A 24007-nucleotide genomic window follows, 5' to 3' on the forward strand; every position below is an offset into this window, starting at 1 on the left:
TTTCTTTAATTGAAAATGGTTTGTGGGAAGAATAATTGTATTCCAGGAAAGTTTGAATGTGATGAGGGCCAAAGCCAAAGCATCGTTGATCTATCTTTCACAATTGAAACACTTTTTTCTCTATAATCTTTTTATTTTTCATTTTGTTGATGATAAAATTAATTGTATCAAGATTTGTATTCATGTCTTTGGATTTGGGGATATTTAATAGATAAAAGGATGAGTAAATTACACGATTCGTCCCTCGTCCAGGTGTCAAATTGCTCGTTTAGTCCCTATTTTCAAAAATTAACTCGGACCGTCCCTGTAATGTTTGTTTCTCACTCGGACGATCCCTGACAAACATAAAATGACTATTTTACCCTTTCTCTTTCTTTTTTGATATATATTTGATTTGTTTGTTATTAAAAATTTAAAAGAAAAATAAAAAATAAGGAAAAACAAAAAAGGGCCCACCACTACAAACACTTATCATCTACACTAACTCCACTCACACTCTTCAACCATTTATCATCAGTTGATCTTCATGAGTTCATCTTCTGTCGCCGGACCACCGTACAACACCATCGGACCACAGTGCAACACTGTCGGACCACCGCACAACACCACCGGACCACTTCCTCTTTATATTTCAGAAACACAGTCGACTACCCTTTCTTCCCTCGTTCTTCTTCCCGGTTAGTCCTTAAGCCACCACCGTCGACCACCAGGTTTGTAGAAACACTAGGTGGAGCAGAGGAACACAAAAATACATTTTTTGTGTTTACTGATGCAATACAGATAAAGAGAGAGCAAGAGAGACTGAGATAGAGCCGCCATCGTTACCTGTTCGCAAATCTAGATTCCAGGTGGTGGTTGTCGGAGGTGGCTTCATCTTCTTCACCTAAATCCATCTTCACTAATGCACAACCCAACGTACTCGGTGGTAACCCAACAGATTCGGTGGAGATGGATGGTTATTTCATGTGGTTTCTACAGATCCTTTACTGGTGAGATCCAAACCCTAGCCGACAGAGATGTCGGCACAAATGTGACGAAACAATAGCGTACAAAGGCTTGAAGGTGACGATTACTTGCAGATCTGAGGCGGTGTTTTGTGATGATATAGGTGAAGGAGGTCGGAGGTGGTATCGCCAACGTTCTAGGGTGAAGGAGGTAGGAAAGGAAGGTCGGCGACGTCGTTGGTTGGCTAGGGTTTTGGATTCCTATCGGGAGTGGGTGAGAAATAGGGATACAGCGCCAGATGGTGTCTTTATTGGTTGCGTAACTGTTGGATTAATGTCTAAGTCCATAACTATAATTGGTAATACTTGACCCGACCCGGCATGGTCCATTTGGGTTGCATGGCATCGGGACAATTGGATAGACAAGATGAGGAAAAAGGATACTAGTGATTTATATTAATATATTATAAGTTCTAATATATTAATATATAATCATATTATTTAATTAGTATTGATCAAGAATTAATTTATAATTAATTAAGTGATCAAAAGGAACTAATTAAATATGGACTCTAAGATATATGTGTGTGATGGGCCAAGTTCATTTAGGTTGGGCTAAGCTTTCATGGATAGTCCATGGAGTGTTTAACCCATGGATCATATGAAATGAAAGGTCATGGGTATTAGGGTGTAACCCTAATCTCCACACTATATAAAGATGTCCTTGGTTGGTGAAATTGGAACTAGTATGTGTACACAAAAGGGCAAGACTGATTTCACTAGAGAGAACCAAAGTATCCTTATTCTCAAGGTTATTCCAAGTGTTCATGGTGTTGTGTGAACCATTTGAGGTGTCACACTTGGGGCACTAGGCACTCAAGCTTCATGAAGACAAGTTACATCAAAAAAGGTATGTATTATATCTATTTTATTACCCAAGTATATGATATTTGTATGCTAGTATAGGGTAATATCTTGGAAACTTCATATTTGCATGTATAATAGAGAAAACATAGATCCAAGGTATTTAGGGTTGTATGTGCACCATAGGATGTTGTAGTATACTAAAACCCAATAGTGGTATCAGAGCCATGGGTTGTTTTCTGTTATATTCATGCAAATGTTTGATTTTCAAAGTTGAAAAAAAAAAGAAAAAAAAACATGAAGTTTGTCAAATTTTAAGATAATTACTTGTTTTGTGAAAAACTAATTATTTGTAAATTTTGAATCATTTGCTATATGAGTTGAATTAGGTCAAATTTAGTAAAAGATAAAATGATATGATTATTTTATTAGTTTTAAAAGTTTGATCTAAATGTTTTAAGGAGTTACAAATTTTCTCATAAAATTTTGGAGCTCAAAAAGTTTTTTTTAAAGTTGTGATCTTATGTGTTTTGAAACCTCCATAAGTTATGGATATGAAAATGTTTTAAAAAAAATTGATTCAAAGTTTTTATGGAGTTACAAAATTTGGTGTTAATGTTTTAAAGAATTCCATAACTTATTCTTAAGTTATGGAACATGAAAAGTTTCATCATAAAACAAGCATTTAACTCCATAAGTTATGGATTACCAAAAGTTCTATGTTTCCTTGATTTATGAGTTAGTTTAGATTAATGGAAAAAAAATTTGTGTTTTAGTTGTTTTCAATCCTAATTAATCTAAAAGTTGTTCATAAAATGTGTTTTTTTTGTAACTTGTCCTCAAGTTATATGAAAAGTCACATTTATGAATCTTAAAAACTCATAAATATGCCTTAGGTTACAAAAAAAATGAAGAGTCTTTTCTTATAAATAGTTTTTATGGCTCCATAACTTGTCCTCAAGTTATGGATGTCCAAGAGTCTCTTCATTAAAGGTTTTAAAGCTTTACTTAAAACTCATAAGTTATGAAAATCCAAGAGTTTTGAATAGTTTCAAAACTTGCCCTCAAGTTTTGGAATTTGAAAAGTTATCTCTAATGCTTTAATTCCAAGTTAAGCCCTTAGAATTTTAAAAGTTAAAATTCAACCCTTATACTTTATAATATTATAAGTTAATAATATATATATGTGTATAAGAGCAAGTCAGTCTTACCATTAGTAGGCCTCATTCACGAAGCCGGTCTATAAGGGGGTATAAGGTTGTTGCCTATAAAATAGCAGCTTAATGGGTGTCCAGTCTCACCCACCGCTTCCTTGACTGGTGGAGGGTCGTTAGCCGAACAGGTAGGACAAGGACTATAATTCTCCCTTCATTAAAAGTATTAATGATAAATACTAAGTAACTAAACCTTTTATTAATTCCCAATCTTAGTTACTTAGAAAAATGTGAATAAGGTGCTAATCCATGAAATTACACTTTGCACTTTGTTTAAACCGTTAGTGGAGCGTGTGTGGTTAACCGACACACTAACCTAGATTTAACAAGGTAGTCAAAGGGTAACTTAATATTTATCATAGTATCGGTGGAGCTCGTGTGGTTAACCGGCACATCGATTGAGGGGTAAATATTAAGGGTACCAAGTATATTTGCATGGTTACTTCACACCTTGTTTTGTGATCCTCGGCATCCCAGTCACAAAACCTGAAGGGCACACTCGAGATTGAAACATGCCATTGAAAAGTTCAATGAATCTCAAAAGATCTAGGAGTTTCAAATCCAAGTAAAACCTAATTAAATTCTTTCGTTTTTCATGGTGGAAATTGGTAAATCGTCATTTACCTACCTTCAACTATTTTATAACTTGGATTACGGCATCCCTCTTCCAGTTATAAATAGGTTGTTGGGTCCTAGCCTTAATATTTCATATTGGGTGTTATATTAAGGACTTTAAATCAACTAAACTTGAATATCTCCCAAAAGATGTCTAGTTCAGACATCTATGATCTTCCCAAATCTCTTGGAACTTCACTTCCTCCACCTCCTCCAATTATTCTCCCTAACCCACAAGTTCATGGTCACTCAAGCCCTATTGGCAAGGCAAGGTCTAGGTGTGATCACATCTTGGAGATGAAGTCACATATTGACAAGCCGGGAGAGTTGGGTGTCAAAGTCTTGAGAAAGTTGGTGGTTCAATCACTTTCTAAGTCACATAGTGAGTTCCTTTGGGACTCCTATGAAACAGATTATGACAAGACCCTTAATGATCTTATCTATTTGTTTGGTACTGCTGAATCAGCTATGATTTGGAAGGCTAGTAAAGCAAATTTGATTAGAAGATCGACTTCCCAAAACTTTATGGACATTGACAATGATGACACTGGAAATCCAAAAAAAGCATTCTCTTCCCAATGGAAGGGATCGGCCATAGTCAACTCGGTTGACCAAATGGTAAAGAGAAAAGCTAAGTCTGTGATAGTCCCATGTACCATTACCAAAGGGTCCATTTGTTAAAATTGCCAAAGGAAGGGGCACTGTTTGCGAAGCTGCCAAATTTACCTAAGGATGTTAAAGTCAATAAGTTTCACTCTACTTCAGGTAAAGTCCATTGTCTAACTCTGTTAAGCTCCTATTTGGAGATTCTTATTACATAATGTGACTGAGTCACATGGTGATGTTATAAGAATCAAAGAAAAGAGAGAAAGCTTAAAGGAAGTATATGCTGCTTCTGATCGCGAAGATGGACTTCGATCGCATCAGAATTTTGAAGCTGTTACTTAGGAGTTATGACACATTGCTTAGGAATATATAACAACAAGGTTTTCATATGGATTGTAAGGATAACTTTTTCCGCAAAGTTTTTAAAATAAAAGGAAATTTTTGATTTTATTTATTTTAAGTATCCTTACAATGGCATTTGTGAAAAAAATTGTTGTTTATATGATTCCATTGCTAGTAATATAGGAAAATGGTTTTGATTCTTTCATTTGTGGTAGTGTCTAAATTTACCAAATAAAGAAAGTTTCTCATCACCCAAGTTTCAATTGGACCGAAACTTGGAATCATGCAAGTTGTATAGTATGATGAATGAGAACTTTCAAGCATTGGAAAATTAAGACTAATTACTTGTTCACATGGATGTGTGAGTCAAGTAAAGGACTAAGGGATCGAGTACACATTCTTGTGCACTGATCAAGCCCACCACAAATGTAACTTGAGTGACACATCTTAAAGAAGGTTTATTAACACTAGTGAAATGTAAGAGTAAAAGGTTTTCTACTCTTGTACATTTGAATTTGGTAAGTTGTGATGTTTTGGATAAAACAGAGACCAACTTAGGCCAATTGTGTTAAGTGTTTGTCTTGATTAGAATCCACACTATCTCTTGAATATTTGGCAAGAAAGTCTTATAGGTCAAGGAGGCAGTGGGAGTCTAAAAGATCCTGAAAGGGTTTCAAGAAGTAATCAAGAATAAAACATGTATTTCATCACTAGCACACAACTAGAGGTTTATAACCTATCGTGTTGACATTTCTGTGCCCATTCCAGTTAAGTTGGCTATATATATTTGAGTTCTACATGTTCTCAATTGTTTGTATAACTACTTGGAAGCAATGGCAGGCCCTTGTGCTACCAGGAGGCAAGAGGTTAAGATTGCACAAGTTCAATCCATATGAGTTAGGATTTGTCACTAACCTAGTCTTGTGATTATGGTTTGACAAATTCACATGGATAAGAACACATACACCATAAAATCTAAGTGTCATAAGGTTTCTCTCCGATTCATGGAAGTGATGGTGAGGAAATTCTTTCACTAAGTAGATTTTAAGTAGATAGCAATTGTGATATTTGCAGTTTCAAAGTCGTTAGTGGAGCGTGCGTGGTTAACCGGCACACTAACATGGACTTATGAGAAATGGCAATGGTCTAAACAATTGAGACTATAATTACGGCATCCCTTTTCATAGTTCTAAAATTGTTTAGACACACATGTGATCTATCTAAGATAAGGTGTATGATTTTGATAAAGTCTTATCAAAGCAATCTAGTATCAGAAATCTGAACTTTGGTAAGAATGTCAATAAAGTATTGACTTCTAGAGGTCCAGCTGTTTTCTGGATACATGTCAAAGCTAGTGGGAGCATAAGTGTTATGCTAATAATCATCATGTTAGTGGGAGCATGATAATTATGATAAGTATTGCAAGTTAGCAAGGTTAATTATAGAAAACAAAAGTTTCAATTTGTGAGGTTGGAGGGGTTGAAAAAGTTGTTTTGCTATAATTAAGGGAGAGGAAATTATACTTCATTTCAATTCTAAAAAGCTTAGATTGAGTTTATAATCATTCTAAAGAGCTTATATTGAGATTTTAATCACCTTTAGTCAAGAATATATATATGAATTTCATGTTGGATTGGTTCAACTTAAGAAAATTCTATATATTGCGTTCTCAAAATTTGATTATGATTACGACATCCCTTTTCATAGTCAAATTTTGAGAATATAGCAAACAAAAAATTATTATGGCAAAAGACTGGTCTAGAACCATGTCTTTATGTGAAACATCATGAATCGTGTCTCATTTACTTTGGGTACAAGATCGATTACATGTGCTATAATATTTATCCTTTCTGAATTTTCCAAATGCCTTGGGGCATTAAGGGGAACAATGTCTAGAATTGGATATGACTAAAGTGATTAAGCAATTTTCGAGGACAATCTAAGGTTTACCAAAGATTGGTTGCTCAAGGACAGTTGGAAGTATACTGTTAATATTGGAAGGACCATATTGACATAGTCTGAAAAGAGGCAACTCTTGTTCAGAAGTGGTAGTCAAAATGGGAATATAGAGTTGTCTCCATAGATGGAAGCAATCTGTGTAAGATTAGAAAAAACTTAGTGCAAGAAGCATGTTCAAAGCAATGCATACTTTGAACATAAGGCTTTGTGTCCATGGAGTAGGTCTTCATTGGAATACCCTGTAATGGTTGTTGACAACTCTTTGTGACTTTGTACACATTTATTGCAAGAGGGTAGTGCATTTAAGTTTAAAATCTAACATATTTCGATTCGGGAGTGTGAAATTAGAATCATTGAAAGTTTGGTCAATTGGTTTATTTCACAAAAGTAAGGATCATAGACAAACATAGAGTGCATACTTGGTGTATGACAAAGCTATTGTTTAAAAAACATAGTGTACATGCTTGGAGCATGGGACACCTAGTGTTTTAATTCAAGTATAAAGTTGATAAAACCGAAACAATGAATAATGAGTAATCAGTATGGTGATAAATAGAAAGTGTTTTATTTATATTCATAGGTTTTGATACCATATTAGATTCATTTATTCTTGTGTTTCACTTTGCATGTTTTGACTTCCATAATAACTAGGTTATTCTTCCGGAATGACTAAGTTATTCAAAACCATCCACAGTCGGTCATATGTTGGAAGTAGATATGAATCAAGGCTGTCATGGGTTGGATTGTAGAGGTCCAAGTTGGTGGACAAAGTTGTGCTACAACACTCATGAGTGCTCATAAGTTCTGAGTATTGGATTCAACCCGCGCTCATTTGAATCACTTCATGGATTTTATCACGAGTGATCATGAGACGATAATATCTTATATTCTTCAAACCTAGAGATATGAGTTGTTACTATGAGTTGGTTGTACATTGATTGCATGAAACCGCATTGGTAACTCGATGTTATAAAACGTGCCTTTGTGTATGATTCAACAAGTAGTAGAACAAGCCATATGAGTCGAAGTTTATCCATTCCTTTTACCTTCGGGATAAAAGCGATATCTGTGGGCCCCTCGATGATTTAATGATGACATATGTGAGTGCTTGGCCAAGCCAGGACTGATTTGATCTGTTCAATCAGTCAATCGTCATGAATCGGTAATCGGGAAACAACAAATGGACAGAGAGAATGATTTATAATCCATGTCTCAGTCCATATGATATCTAGAATGGAGGAATATATGATCCCTTATCTAATGGACAAGTCATTGACAAAGGTCAGAGTTCATCGGCAAGGTCAGAGTTCGACATAAGCTTTTGAGAGCTACGATTGCTAGTCGGGGTTTGAAGTCATACTCAATAATAGTTTTAGACTTATCCAAGTGGGAGACTGTTGGATTAATGTCTAAGTCCATAACTATAATTGGTAAGACTTGACCCGACCCGGCATGGTCCATTTGGGTTGCATGGCATCGGGACAATTGGATAGACAAGATGAGGAAAAAGGATACTAGTGATTTATATTAATATATTATAAGTTCTAATATATTAATATATAATCATATTATTTAATTAGTATTGATCAAGAATTAATTTATAATTAATTAAGTGATCAAAAGGAACTAATTAAATATGGACTCTAAGATATATGTGTGTGATGGGCCAAGTTCATTTAGGTTGGGCTAAGCTTTCATGGATAGTCCATGGAGTGTTTAACCCATGGATCATATGAAATGAAAGGTCATGGGTATTAGGGTGTAACCCTAATCTCCACACTATATAAATATGTCCTTGGTTGGTGAAATTGGAACTAGTATGTGTACACAAAAGGGCAAGGCCGATTTCACTAGAGAGAACCAAAGTATCCTTATTCTCAAGGTTATTCCAAGTGTTCATGGTGTTGTGTGAACCATTTGAGGTGTCACACTTGGGGCACTAGGCACTCAAGCTTCATGAAGACAAGTTACATCAAAAAAGGTATGTATTCTATCTATTTTATTACCCAAGTATATGATATTTGTATGCTAGTATAGGGTAATATCTTTGAAACTTCATATTTGCATGTATAATAGAGAAAACATAGATCCAAGGTATTTAAGGTTGTATGTGCGCCATAGGATGTTGTAGTATAGTAAAACCCAACAGGAACAACAATGATGTGGTGGTGATGGAGCACCGATGGTGATGTAGTGGTGGTGGAGCACCGACGGTGATGCAGGTGGGTGGTGGGGTGGTGGTTCATGAAAGAAAAGAAGAAGGAGAAGGATATAAGAAGGTGAGGCCCAATTATTTAATGATTTCTTTAAAATTATAATTAATAATAATAACAATCTAAAAATTATTAATAAATAAAAGAATAAGGATAAAATAGACATTTTATGTCTGGTAAGTGATTTAAGAGACGAAACATGCAATTTTTAACGGTATAAAAGACGGTCCGAGTTAATAATTGAAAATAGAGACTAAACGAGCAATGTGACATTTGGACAAAGGACGAATCGTGTAATTTACTCTAAAAGGAAATGACAATCACAATATTGTTTCTGCTAGGTCTTGGATTTGTAGGTTTGATCTAATAAAGAAAGGAAAGAATAGAGGATCGACCACTTTTATTCCGTGTTTGTTCATTTGATGCTGAAGGAAATAACAAGAACGTCGGCAATGGTGGAAGAAGGGGAGGGAAAAAGGTGAATGGTAACGTTGTTTTTTGGCAATAGACAGTTAAAGTGGTGGTGGATGGTGGGGGTAATGGTGGATGGTACTAGTAACGGTGGTGCATGCCGGTTATAATGGTGGAAGTTGTTTATTATTTAATAATATTAATAATATAAATTCTCAATTAACCAGGAATAAAAACATAAAATAAATTAAAAAATGTATAAAACTGTTTTTATTTGAACGACCAATCACGATACAATTTGAAAACACATATGAGACCAAACTTGATATTTCGGATTTTCGAGAAACTATGGGATCATTTGTAAAGATTTGTCTTTTATTTTTTTTTTAAATTTTTTTTGAAATAAAAGTGATGAAAATTATGGTATAATTTTTTTAATTTTTTAATTTTTTTTTTACTTCAAAATATATGGTTAATAACCAGCGTTTTCATGTCTCTTAAAAAGAGTCTCGTCTCAAATATTCCTAATTTAGCACCTATTAGACCGAACCCAACAATATATGACTGTAATAACTCAAGACTGATAGAACAATTATTGTCAACGAAATAATGTTCTATTAATTTTGGCCTACTTTTTATATGTTTTGTCAATAATATTCATTGCTCTCCCATCAGAGATAACTAATTGTTTTTCTCAATAAATGATCGAATATTGTATATAATATTATTCATTACACACCCATCAGATATAACTTGTATATCTCAATCATTGATCTGACAATTTCTTGTCATTTATAAAATCTCGTAGTTTACTTGGAAGGAAACCACTACTTGGTGCATATTCAATTACTCTTAATTTGATTATATATTGATCTAGTATCAAATCATCCATACATTCCCATAACTCACAATGGTTGTTCTCTCCCAACTTTCAGAAGGATCTTCATCTTTATCATCAATTCATGGTCACATATATGACATATTTTTAAGTTTCAGAGGTATCGACACTCGTGATAGTTTCATCGCTTACCTACATGAAGCTCTCACGGATGCCAATATCACTACATTCTTGGATAATGAAGCGATTAAAGTTGGGGAAGATCTAAAACCAGAATTGGAGAGTGCTATAAAAGCATCTAGGGCTTCTATTATCGTATTGTCTAAGAATTATGCTAATTCAACCTGGTGCCTTGATGAGCTGGTGTTGATCCTTGAGCAACGTATGATATCCAATCATATTGTTTTCCCTATCTTTTATCATGTTGAGCCTACCCATGTTCGGAAGCAACAGGACAGCTTCGGAAATGCAATGTCTGAACATAGAAAGATGATTGAGGCGGAGAACGATGCAAATAAAAGAAGTAAATGGGCTGAAAAGATGGACCGGTGGAATAAAGCACTTACAGAAGTTGCTGGTTTAAAAGGCAATAACGTCAATGGGAGGTAACACTTTTGTACCCATATTACCATACTCCTTCATGCTTGTTTGATGAACTCGTGAAATGTCAATATCATCTTATCTCTGTACATTTTAATAAGTTTCTTCTTTATCATTGAATCGTCATAATTTCTGATGCATAAAAATAGGATGACTGAATGCATACAATTGAATCTAATTTTTCAATTATCTGATCGCTGAAACTAATTCATATAGGTAGAATAACCATCCTGCTAAACATCGACATATTTAGTACGCTATTATTTTATTATAACCCTAATTTTTATGTGATCTCTTAAATCAATTTATATGCTTTCTTGTAGAAACCAATTTATGAACGGTTTGCTACATCTACTACAATTATATCATAGTACCTTCAAATTATATCGTGTTTTATAACAATAAATATCTATCCAGGACGTAAGTTTTGTTTAGATTCATGCAAAATCACGTCGACATTCAAGCTTAGTTGTATTGTACAAACATAATGAAATTTGGTGGCCGATTAGTGAAATCTTATCAATTATGGGTCTGGTCTTATCATACATAAGAGTTATGACCATCCGCAGATGCTTAGAAGTGAAAATATATTACTCCCTCTCTCCTAAATTGATAATTCATTTTTTATTTTTTAAGTCTTTTTTCTTCAACTTTGACTTTAAATATTTTTATTTGTGTTATATATTACTTGATAAAACATATAACAATTAAAAAACATTTAAAATACAATCCATTCATATATTTTGCATCAAATATTATCTATAAAAATAAAATTATTTAAGGTCAAAATTGAAGAAAAAAAGACTTCAAAAGTCAAAAGTGGACTATCAATTTGGGACGTAGGTAGTATCGTTTAATTTGATATATAAACTTAATTAAAAATAATACCTTAATGTGATATAATTTTGATTTGGATCTTTGGAAAAAATGAATCTCCAAATCTAGCTTATTTTCGTGGATTTTGTTTTGTACTTATTAAAATCAAGTTTCAGGCTAGAGACGGAATTCATTGAAGAAATTGTCAAGGATGTCTACTATAGATTACAAGTACCCTTACGCAATCCTCTACCACTACTTATTGGGATGGACCATTCCATTAAATTCGTCACTTCATGGTTAGATGAATCCTCATATACAACAGACGTACTCACCATTTTGGGTATGGGTGGGATCGGGAAGACGTCTTTAGCCAAATATGTCTATGGTTTACATTGTCGTAAATTTAAAAGAAGCAGCTATATTGGAAATATCAGTAGGAGATGTGAGGAAAGTTTTATTGGATTGCTCGGTCTACAAAAACAACTCTATGATGACATTTCAAGAACAAGTTCAATTGAAGTTCACGATGTTTCTATATACACCTCAAAGATAGAGAATGTTGTGTCCCGTAAAAAGGTGTTTCTAGTTCTTGATGACATTGATAATCTCGCCCAGTTGGATTCAATGCTTGGAAGCGAAAGGTTTTATCGGGGGAGCAAAATTATTGTTACAACAAAGGATGGATGGTTGACAGAGAGTTGTGCACTATTCAAAAAGAAACTTACACCCAATCATACAACGCACTTACTTAAAGTCTTACAAGAGAATGACTCACGAGAACTTTTGTGTTTTCATGCATTCAAGTCAAACCATCCCAAGGCAGATTATAAAGAGGTGTCAAATAAGTTTGTGAAGTATTGTGAAGGACATCCATTGGCTCTCGAAGTTTTGGGAAAGTCTCTATATAATCGAAAAGTAGCTTACTGGAAAGATTATCTAGAACGGCTAGAGAAAGAAACTGGTTCTCCTATAGATAATGTCTTGAGAATGAGCTTGGACTCTTTGTCATCAGAAAATGATAAAGAATTGTTTAAGCATATTGCTTGTTATTTTGTTGGAACAAATAGATATGTTAGTGAAACAATATTAAAGGCATGTCATTTAAACACAACATCAGGGATCACGAATCTCGTGGACAGATGTCTTCTTAGTATCGGAGATAATAAGGAATTCATGATGCATCAGTTGCTTCAAAAGATGGGAAGATTCTTAGTACATCAAGAATCACCGAAGAAGCCATGGAAGCGAAGTCGATTATGGCGTCATGAGGAGTCATTCCAAGTGTTGAAACAAAACAAAGTAAGAGACCTTGTATAGTTGTTACTAGTACGCATGTTCAAAGTATTTTTGTATTAATATATATTTACTTTTTTCCCTTCTTTTTTTCTTAGGGTAAGGGGAGTCTTCTAGGCCTTGCCCTTGACATGCGGATGCTTACGTATTCATCTTTTAAGCTGAAAACAGATGTATTGAGTAACATGGAAAATCTAATGCTACTACAGCTCAATTATGTGCAATTTAGTGGGTCTTATGAGAATTTTCCAGAAAAATTAAGATGGTTGTGTATGCATGGGTTCCCTTTAAAGTCTATACCTTCAGACTTACCAATGGAGAATTTGGTTGCTCTTGACATGTCATATAGCAATATTGAATCACTTGGCATTTGTTATAGTAATCCACAACGACATGAGAGTAGGCAAAAGGTAACTTATCTCCATTTGTCATTCTTCCAATTGAGTTGATAAAATTCACTAATCTAACTTATCTCCATTTCAGCAGCTGATCGAATCGTGCTCAAAAGACAAAAGGTTGCTTGGGTCCCTGAAGATTCTTAATTTAAGTTTCTGTGAACAGCTTCGTAGTTTGGGCAGCTTTGAAGAAATACCTTCACTTGAGATGTTAATACTTACAAATTGCATTGGCTTGCTTGAGGTTTGTGATTCAATAGAGCACTGTGTTGAACTTGTCTTCATTGATATGAGCTACTGCAACAACCTTGATCATTTTCCAAGAACCATACACAAGTTAAAGAAGGTTGAAACACTATTGCTAGTTGGTTTTAACTCTAGTAAATCCAGAATCCAGATTAGGGATATGGTTTCACCTGGAATGCCTAAGGTCAACAACATTGGCATACACACAAAATCCCCAGAATCGTTGATTATACCAAGAGATCTTAAGCTATTATCAATTTCATTGCCGAGTTCTTTGGTACAGTTGTCACTTGCAAATAATGACTTGTCCATTGAATCCTTTCCCACGAGCTTTGGTTGCCTATCCATGTTAAAGGATTTAAATTTAGATGAAAATCCAATGATTTCCATGCCCGTATGTGTGAGAAGCCTTCCTAGGCTCGAGTTACTTAGTATGAAAAACTGTAAAAAGTTGACATCAGTTGAGTGTCCTCCACGTACACTAACATATCTGGACCTATTTTTTGGTTCAAAAAAGGCTATGCTACGTAAAATTTTATTTGATCCAAATGTGTCGTCCCCATTGAAGTTCTCAATAGACTGGACGGTGTTAGCAGCTTCTTCATTTGAATTTGAAGGATTGATCAAAATCCAACCACTGGCAAGCATTGAGAAAAAAATATTACTTAGTTTGGGCTGGACTGAGCTCGACTTCCTAAATGAAAGACGTCTGGTAGCAGAGCCTGTATCTAAAGGAAGAGAGGAATCTAAAACACAGGTTTGCTCTAGTTAATTATCTGTCTTAATTTTGTGTGATTGTGTGAATATCTACGTATATAATCATGATATGGTTATTTAAATATGGTGGTTGTATTTGGCAGATGTATTATGAATTTGGAATATTCAGTACAATTTACGTTGGCAAAGAGATTCCGGATTGGATTACGGATAGAAGCAAGGGGCCATCAATATCATTTACCATCCCATCATCTCCTAAACAGTTCAGAGGACTGAATTTTTGCTATGTGCTGACATCTCCATTTCTGAATGAGAGGCTTGGAATTGTAGAGCATGTTCAGGTCCTTGATTTGCCAATGATCATAATTAGTAATATAACCAAAAAACACACCTGGATATACCATCATTATATTTACAGAGTCCGTGTAGCTGGGGATTGTGCAATATTGTTAAGCCATTGGATGTTTGGGATGAATGAGATGGAAGGTGGTGACGAAGTTACTATTGCTACAACACAGAACCTTGGACTTACAGAAGAGGTTGGAGTTGGTTTTATGTATGATGATGGAAACACAGATGAAGAAGATGCATTGGGCTATTACAAGTCTTGGAATCATATCATTGGTGGAGACCTTTTAGGATTTCAAACAACAACAGGCGAATACATCCTGAATAGCACTCGGTTTTTGTCATCTGGCCGTGTAGTATTTCCATACTATCTTCCATACATTGGAGACAAACCCTATTATAAAGGTATAATATCACTTTTATTACATATTATCACACAAGTAATATTAATCAGGGATTATGTGAAAGAAAAATACTTGTCTCCTTAAGTTTATATATGCTATAACTATATACCTTTATGACCTTACCACTTGAAAAAGAGTGGATCATGACTTGTTTATCTTAAATAGATGGATCATGATTTACTATTTTATTGACCTCTAAAGTAAGGCTATTTTTATAAATAGAATGAACTTTTAATTTTAAATTGATCAACCCAATATTAATTTGTGCCTAAATGAGTCGATTTGTTGGATCAATTGATCAAAACACCACTCATTGAGAAGCTTAGCTACAATTACTTGGTCCAAGTAGATGTACGTGAATGATAATGAACCTATTACTTTTTATCTGTTTTCATCAGAAAACCAAGTGCGTTTCAGAGTTTTTTCTGTAAAGAAGTCTAACATAGTTGGTGGCGTACATGAGGTATACTTTTTGACACCCATACATTTCTCATCACATAAATAAAATTCATACACAATCAAATTGTAGTGATCAATATTCTTTATTGATAAAGGATGAAACAGAGTTGTACAATAGACCCTCGAAAATGTTGAAGATATAAGCTAGCCTTGATAGAGAGTGACGGTACTTCTTGTTAATGGCAATTACAAGATGGTAGTTATTGATGACAGTTACAAGTTGCATGTGGTTATACTCCAAGAGTTGCACGGGTTCTCTTAAATGGTTAAGAAGCAACCATTTTAGGCTATATATATGTTGTAGTCTAATGTTAATAGTGTTATTATTGTGATTAATAATAAAATATTGTTTTGTTGCTCAAGAGTTTCTTCTATTATATCCTTTGTCTTCAATGTTTCTCCAACTGGAAATGGTCTGATGAAAATGTGCCCATATGTTTTCGAATTGACCAGCTACAAGCAAAGTTCTCATCCATATTTATAAGTAAAGCTTATGAATTGAAGTTTGTTGTGTATTCAATGAACGAGAGATACATGTGTATATATACAGAAGATATACACAATTAATCACAGCTGCCTAACCTACTTCCATACAATTACGAAACTATATACATGTGAATAATAGATCCTAAAGAATAGGACTTAATGACTAAGTCATATTGTAACATCCATAAATATGGTCCCAAAAATTTCATTTTTAATAATAGATAAAACAGAATTTATCAATGACATTCAAACATATACATAAAAATCTTTGTATTAATTTCTGTAAAATCAGAGTAAAGCATCCAAGGCGGAAACATATGGTGTGTGCCCTGCAATCATCCCGAGCTCTTCCTTTTGAAAACCGAAGTACCTGAAACCAAAAGTGAAAACTGTAATCACGAAGCTTACTAAGTTTCCCCCAAACTACCACATACCATACACATAACATGCAACTAGGAGATACGGGCCCCGTCCATACTCGGATAACGGGCCCCGCCCACACTCAGCTAACTAAGAGATACGAGCCCCACCCACACTCTGTGAGATACGGGACCCGCCCACACTCAGCTAACTAAGAGATACTGGCCCCGCCCACACTCTGTGAGATACGGGCCCCGCCCACACTCAGCTAATCATGAGATACGGGCCCCGCCCACACTCAAATAATAATGAGATATGGGCCCTGCCCACACTCACATACATAAACAAATACATACAAGTATCATACAGACAACAATTACACAACCTTACAAACATACCAATAACCACACACAAGTAATGATGAGATACGGGCCCCGCCCACACTCAGCTAATGATGAGATACGAGCCCCTCCCACACTCGAATAATGATGAGATACAGGCCCCGCCCACATTCACATACATGTAATCATATAAACATTCCAACACATGCGAAAATCACAAAGATAATAGCATACAACACAATCAACGGGCCCCACCCACATACAAGTCATATATGCATAACCTGATACTAGCATATAAAATAATCATCGAGCCCCGCCCAACATACATATCAATACGTACACATGCCAAGGTCACGCAGACAACTAACATCCTAACATAATAACCATGGGCCAGCATTGGTGCCTTCGACCGTTAAACACAGTGAGGAGACTCACCTTGTTCTGCTGAAGTCCCGCGGATAAAACTCTAGCTGCTGGATGACAGATTCCCGAACTGTCAACATCAAAACAACACCCAATTAATAATCGGGTTCCAATACATAACCATAAGTCCATATTTGGGGTAAAAAGACCATTTTACCCATAACCTAACTTGGTCCAAGACCAAGGCCTACACTCACACTCTGAAGGCCCAAAAGTCAAATAATCAAGCAAGACCCAACTATGGCCCAATTTTCCAAATTGGGCCCAAACCCCTTGCATGATCCTTACCCTAAAGCCCATCCAAATAATCCAGTCCATACACTTGTTCTCAGATGGCCCAACATGAATCCAAACACCTAAGCCCAAAAGAAAGGCCCAAACTGAATCCCAAACATAATTAGGGTTTTCACATGAAATGACAATTAGGGTTAAGTGTTCTTACTTAAACCATTAAGGACTTAATCCATTAAGTCCATCACTCCACTAGGTCATTCATACAATGTAGTCAGACATAATTCAAAATTCCAATCTAACAGTCCAAACGCAGGTCCCGGCAAATCCCAAACTAACATTTCCAAAAGTAGGGTTTTCTAAACCCTAATTAGGGTTTCCAACCCAATCACAAGCCAACTAAGTCCAAGATTAAGCTATTGGGCCAATTAGGGTTTCACTATGTCGATCACCACCCACTGCCAACTCGAGCAGTGGTGGTCGACGGTGGCAACCACCACCTCACGGTGGTGGTGGGGATTTTCCTTAGATTTTCTCCCGCCCAAAACACCCAATCAACATCTCAACAAGGAGTAAACAAACTCACACACACCTATTGATACACACAACCACCCACGCGGTGGCAGGCTGCCGTAAACGGTGGCAGCCACCACCTCATGGTGGTGGCAGTGGTTTTCTGGCCAAATAACACACACACTACACCGCAAACTTCGCAACCTATTTATAAAAGATAACACATACGCACTCAGCCACTTCCCATGCGACTGACATCACCGGAAAAATATGAAAACAGTGGCCAAAGCAACCGGCGGCAGCAATGCGCACAATGTTCTACCAATAGAAACGAATGAAGAAGAGGGAAGGTGGGTGGCGAGTATTCTTACCGAGAGCCTTCCGGTCGTTCATGACTCAAGCAGCGGCGTTCACAGCTTCCTTCGTTGGTCTCGGTGGCTCTTTCGGCTTCTCTTACGTCTCCGACAACAAGGCTGTTGCGGTGGTGCTCAACGGCGAGGCAGCAGGCGACGGACGGACACGAAACTATGGCGGCGGCTGAGAGGGATCACATTGTGGTGGCGGCTGTTGAAAAGCACCTCTAGGTTTAGGGTTGTTCCAGCAAAAGAGAAGGAAGAAGCGTCGGGTTCAATCTCGTGCCTTCATCCAAACTTATGTTCCATTTTCCATGTTTGGCCCCTAATTTTTTTATTCATATTAAGTCCAATACTTACCAAACAATCCCCATCTTTAATAATTCATTACAATATAAGTCCGACAGTTACCATTTAACCCTCAATAATATAGCCTTTAACACCCCAATTGTATACACCCTGTTAATTAGTATGACTTAGGGCTAAAATGCAATACATAAAAATACGTCTCAGGGTTCTAGGGGTTATTATTTATTTATATATTTATTTTTTTTAAAAACGGAATGTTACACATATTGACTAATGAATACTCATTTTTACCCCCCTAGCAAGCTCAAGTGGGGAACGAACTTGAAGCTTGGAAGAAAGTGTAGCAATATGTTCTTTGTCTAGAAGCTTAGTGAAAATATCGGCAAGTTGGTCAGCTGAAGAATCTTGGCAGACTCGAAGATCACCACTGTCAAATTTTTCTCTTACAAAATGGAAATCAAGAGATATATGTGTAAATCGAGTGCTTGGAACAGGTGTAACATCCCAATGATGAGGTACTTCTAATTCTGACCCTATAATTGAATTATATTGCATTTTCGTCCCTAAGTAAAAGAAAGAGTGCAAAAGGGGTCCATAGTGTCAATTTGATAAATTCGGACTTTGGGGAGTACACTGAGTGTACGTGTGTACTCTAAGTGTACTAGGGAGCGCCTTAGTACGCTGGGCGTACACCTCGTAGGCAGGGCGTACACCTCGTACGCAGGGCGTACGGGAAGATCATGCAAACCCTAATTTATAGGGTTTTGGCTCTATATAAACATCATTATAACCTCACGTCCCCTTCCTTCTTCAGCCACCCTCTATGAGAACGATCCCCAAGCAAACCCTGAGTGAAAGAGTGCCTTTTTGGATCCCATTGGAATGGTTAGAGGAGTTATTGAAGGTGAAGAGCTTGGAGTTGGGAAGCACCTTGGATCCGTGATTTCTACCTTGATTGCAAGCTCCATGAGGTATAAAGATTGCAATTTTACCACTCCATCTTATAGATCTAGATTTTTGTTCTTTTAAGACACTTATTGGCCCCAAAATGGTGATTCTTGAGCATGACATGTTCTTGACCCATTAAGTCATCCTTTCAGACCTTAGGAAGGGTCTTGAGTCATAAAAATGGGGTCTTAATGGTTGGTTTTGCTCCATGCATTCTTTAGAAGGTCTTAAGGTATTAAGATGTTGAGTTAAGCATTTAATGGACATGCAAAGTCATAAATTTGGAAAATTTATGACTCTTGAGGATGATTTAGCCTTGGATCTGAAAGTTGGCCGTAAGAGCTTAAGGCATTAATCCGTTAATGAAGTTTTGAGAAGTTCGGGCGTACAACCTGCATAACTTGAGTACATAGCGCGTACGAGGTGAACTCTCCCCTCTGCGGTCAAGGTTTGGGTATGCCCCGCGTACCTTTGGAGTACGCCCGGCGTACACATTCTGTGTCGACTCGGCTGAGTTGACTCGGCTGGGTTGACTCAGTTGACTTATTGGTTTTGACCAGTTTAACTTTGACTTTGACCAAGTTTGACTTAAGGGTATTTTGGATTATGGTTAAGAATATGTCGTTTGGTTGGACAGGTGACGGTTAGAGCTGAGATTCGGAGTCAAGACATTATCAGCTACTGTTCATACTGTGAGGTGAGTCTTCCTCACTGTACTTACGGGTCGAAGGCACCAAGGCCGACCCATTGGATTGATATCCTGGTTTACCATATGTTGCTATGCTGTAGTGATCTGTTAGATCTATATCCTAGTGTCTAGGGTGTTGCTATGCGGTAGTGATCTATAGATCTACCTGTTTGTCTGTTGGCTGATTATATGTTTATCGTTTATGTATATGTCGACGTATTTTGAGTTGTGGTTGAGGCTTTACTTCTTTGTGCGTGAGCCAACAGACCGGGGCATTCCAACTCGATGGTTCATTAGGCCCGAGGGTATTCCATCCCAAGGATGACTGGACCCGTTGTATATTGGCATTCCAACCTGAGGTATTCCATCTCGAGGATGACTGGACTCGGAGGTTGACTGGTCCTGGGGTATTCCAACCCAATGCTTGATTGGACCCGACATGTTGTATATGTTATTTGTTTGTGTGTTAGTAGTTTGGGGAAACTCACTAAGCTTTGGCTTACAGTTTTAGTTTGTTGTTTCAGGTACTTTTGATGATCGCGGGAAGACAAAGGCGTGACCGTACACATCATCTGTTTATGGCTTTATGATTTTGGGATACTCTGATATGGATAAACAATTTGGAAATAATGATTTTGTAAACATTTTATGACTATGGGTTGTTTTTAAAAGTTTAAAATTATTGCGATTTTATGGATGTTACAATAGGATTTTTGCGTATGAATGTTGCACCTACATTGTCACAGAGGATAGGATAACAAGTGGGTTGGAAAGGTTGATGTGCAAGTCGTGAAGTAGATGTTTAATACATAATAGCTCTGTTGAAGTATAGACTAATGCTCAATATTTCGCCTCTGTGCTTGATCTAGCAACAAAACATTTCTTTCTTGATGTCCAACTAATTAAGTTTGGACCATGAAAGATAGCAAATCCATATTGAGAGTGACTGTCATCCTTGTCAGACATCGATCCAGAACTAGATTATGCTAGGAGATTGGAAGCTTTCTGTGGTGTAAAGTGGATAGACTGTTTACAAGGTGCCTTTCAGATACCTTAAGATGCGTTTAACATCTTGCCAATGATGAGTGGTAGGAGCATGCATGAACTGACAAACACGATTTATAGCAAACGCAATGTTTGGTCTAGTTATAGTAGCATATTGAAGTGATCCAACAGTTTGCCTATATAACTTTGGATATGAAAAAGGGTCACCATGAAGTTGAAGGGGTGATCATGGGTTTGCTGGTGCAGCCACTAGTTTTGAATCATGCATCTTATTTCAAGTCATAATGTATTTGATGTATTGTTGCTACGAAAGATGAACATTTGTGGTTGACTTTGTAATCTAGACACCAAAAAAATATGTAAGCGTGCCAAGATCTTTTAGAGCAAAAGTTTGATTGAGATATTGGATGATTTTTTGTATAAGTTGTGATTTGGTGACTGTAATAATTAAGTCATCAACATATACTAGGATATAGATGGTAGCAACATGTGATGCGTGAAAAAAAAGTGATGTATCAGAGTAACATGCTCGAAAACCATGAGTGACAAGATGTTGTTTGAGTTGATTAAACCAGGCTCTAGGCTCGTGTTTTAGTCCATACAATGCTTTGGTAAGTTTGCAGACAGCTTGTGGATGATTAGGATGTTTGAAACCACGAGTTTGTTCCATGTAAACATCATCCGTTAGCACACCATTTAAGAACACATTATTGATATCTAGTTGGCGAATAATCCAACCTTTTGAAAGAGCAATGATTATGACCATTCCTATGGTAGTTCCTTTGTTTATTGGACTAAAAGTCTTGAAAAAAATCAACTCCTTCTTGACTGAAGCCTTTGGCAACAAGTCTGGCCTTATACCTTTCAATCGTGCCATCCGAGTGTTGTTTAATTCTGAAAATCCACTTACAACCAACAATATTAGTATTTTTGGGACGAGAAACAAGTGTCCATGTCTTATTATGCATTAAAGCATCAAATTTAGTTTTCATTGCATTGAACCAAAAAGGATTATGGAGGGCTTGAGGAAGGTTTAGAGGTTCAGCTGTTGGTGGAGATGACATATCCGTAAGAAAGGCTTTTGGTTTTAGTGAGTTAGACGTGTCTGGGTCACCATTGTGTGTTGATTGTTGGTTCGTAACAAAGGCTTTTGGTTTCGAGGGGCATGAAGGTGTGGCTGGATTGGAAGAAGGTGGGGAGGAAGGGGCTAAAGAAGTATCGGAGGATGACGATGAGACAGAAGTGGAAGGTGAGATAGTTGGTTCGTTTAATATTAGTGAAAAGAAGTGGGCATGAGTAAGAATACTGGTTGATGAAGTTGTATCTAGTAATTGAGTAGGCGAAGGTAAAGGTGAAGATGTAGAGGGAATAACATAGGGAAAGATGTCTTAATCGAATACTACATGTCTAGAGATGTAGATACGAGATGTTGGACGATGAGACAAAAATGGAAGGAGACATAGGTAACCTTTATGGGATGCACTGTAACTTAAAAACACACAAGGTAAAGAAACAAAATCCATTTTGTGAGAGTGGTATGGACAGAGGAATGGGTAACACAAACAACCAAAGGTACGAAGAAAGTTATAATCAGGTTTATTTTGGTACAAGGTGTAATAAGGATAGGTATAGTTTAGAGTTGGTATAATAGTTTAATTATAAACATATGTTGCTATTTTGAACGCATGTTCCCAATACTCATAAGGAAGAGAGGATTGGGAAAGTAATGACAGGCCCTTTTCAACAATAATTCGATTTTTATGTTCCATAACTCCATTTTGTTCAGATGTGTATGGACATGAAATGCGATGTTTGATACCACAAGAATGAAGATAAATGCACACATTTCAATATTCACCACCCCAGTGTGATTGAAAGCTCTTTATTTCATAATCAAACTGAGTTTTGATCATCTGTTTAAAATTAATAATGGTTTTCAATACTTGAGATTTACTAGACAGGAAATAAATCCAAACAAATTTTAAGAAATCATCAATAAATAAGACAAAATATTGACTGCACTTTATTGATAACAAAGAAGATGGACCCCAAACATCGGAGTACATCAATTCAAATCGTTTGGAACATGAAACATGAGTAGATGAAAGATGCAATCTGTGACTTTTGCCTAACTGTTATGATTCACAAACAGGTGACAATTTATTTGTTGAAACAGGAAGATGAAATGTAGAAATTAGTCGTCTGATAATGGATTCATGTGGGTGAGCAAGTCTGTTATTCCATCCTGTCATGGAAGTACGAGCACAAGAGAGAGCCATGGTGGTCGATGATTTATTTGGTGGAGGATCCAAATGATACAGGTCATTGTCAATGTAGCCTTTGAGAATTAGTTGACCCTATAATGTCTTAACAAGGAAATGATTAGGCTAAAACTCCATGAAAACATTCTTGTCTCTAGTTAGCTGAGAAACACTTAAGAGATTTTTAGTTAATCGAGGAACAACAAAAACTTTTGGTAAGTGCAATAAAGTTAAAGAAGATGAGCCAAAATGAGTAATAAGTAAGTTTTTACCATTCCTAACTTGTAATTTGTCATCACTGGGATATGGATCTGCGATTTGGAGCTTGGTGACATCAGGATTCACATGGTCAGTTGCACTAGTATGAAAATACCATGATGGATCCATAAAAGCATAGGGATTGTGAGTGTTAGCTATGTGAGCTTGACGTGGCTTATCTCGAGGAGGTGGACGATGAGATGGATAATCAGTGTGGCTATCTCTTTGCCAACAATTATTGGCCTAATGGCCTGGTTTATTGCACCTTTGGCATTGAAAATGTCGCCTCCGATTGTCAGATCCTTTTTAGTTGGATTTATTACCATGATAGGAGGGAGAAGAGCGACTATTGTTTTGGCTTAGAGAGACTTGATTAGCCATCGAAAAGCTAGATGGATGAGTGGACACTGGTTGAGGAAGTTGAGTGATGGCTTGTCGAGCAAGGTCTTGATCGAGTCTAGCTTTTTCTTGTAACAGTAAGCCAATAAGATCATCCACATTACTTGTTTCATAATTCATAAGAAAAGCAGTGGCAAAGGAGTTA

General features: G+C 36.5%; 1 protein-coding gene across 2 annotated transcripts; it reads left to right on the forward strand.

Moving 5' to 3' along the window:
• Positions 1 to 10055: 10055 nt before the first annotated feature.
• LOC145158633 (disease resistance protein RML1B-like) lies at positions 10056 to 15649 on the forward strand. 2 transcript variants are annotated; one of them, XM_079077501.1, is made up of 7 exons: positions 10056 to 10611; positions 11599 to 12724; positions 12817 to 13128; positions 13202 to 14116; positions 14220 to 14829; positions 15227 to 15291; positions 15383 to 15649. In XM_079077501.1, the coding sequence occupies exons 1-7, from the start codon at positions 10079 to 10081 to the stop codon at positions 15428 to 15430; spliced, it is 3609 nt and encodes a 1202-aa protein (XP_078933627.1). In that variant the 5' UTR covers positions 10056 to 10078; the 3' UTR covers positions 15431 to 15649. The 2 variants fall into 2 exon arrangements, with proteins under 2 accessions (XP_078933627.1, XP_078933629.1); XM_079077503.1 differs by having other exon boundaries at positions 10057 to 10611; positions 13205 to 14116.
• The last annotated feature ends 8358 nt before the right edge of the window (positions 15650 to 24007 follow it).

This window comes from Lactuca virosa, chromosome 1 (genome assembly GCF_052849685.1).
Source record: "Lactuca virosa cultivar CGN04683 chromosome 1, Lactuca_virosa_CGN04683_v6, whole genome shotgun sequence".
In the NCBI taxonomy this organism is placed as follows: Eukaryota; Viridiplantae; Streptophyta; class Magnoliopsida; order Asterales; family Asteraceae; genus Lactuca; species Lactuca virosa.

Coding starts and splice junctions, on each gene's coding strand:
- LOC145158633 (XM_079077501.1), top strand. CDS start 10,079: ATGGTTGTTCTCTCCCAACTTTCAGAAGGATCTTCATCTTTATCATCA. Junction 10,612..11,598: donor GGCAATAACGTCAATGGGAG/GTAACACTTTTG, acceptor ATCAAGTTTCAG/GCTAGAGACGGAATTCATTG. Junction 14,117..14,219: donor GAGAGGAATCTAAAACACAG/GTTTGCTCTAGT, acceptor TGTATTTGGCAG/ATGTATTATGAATTTGGAAT.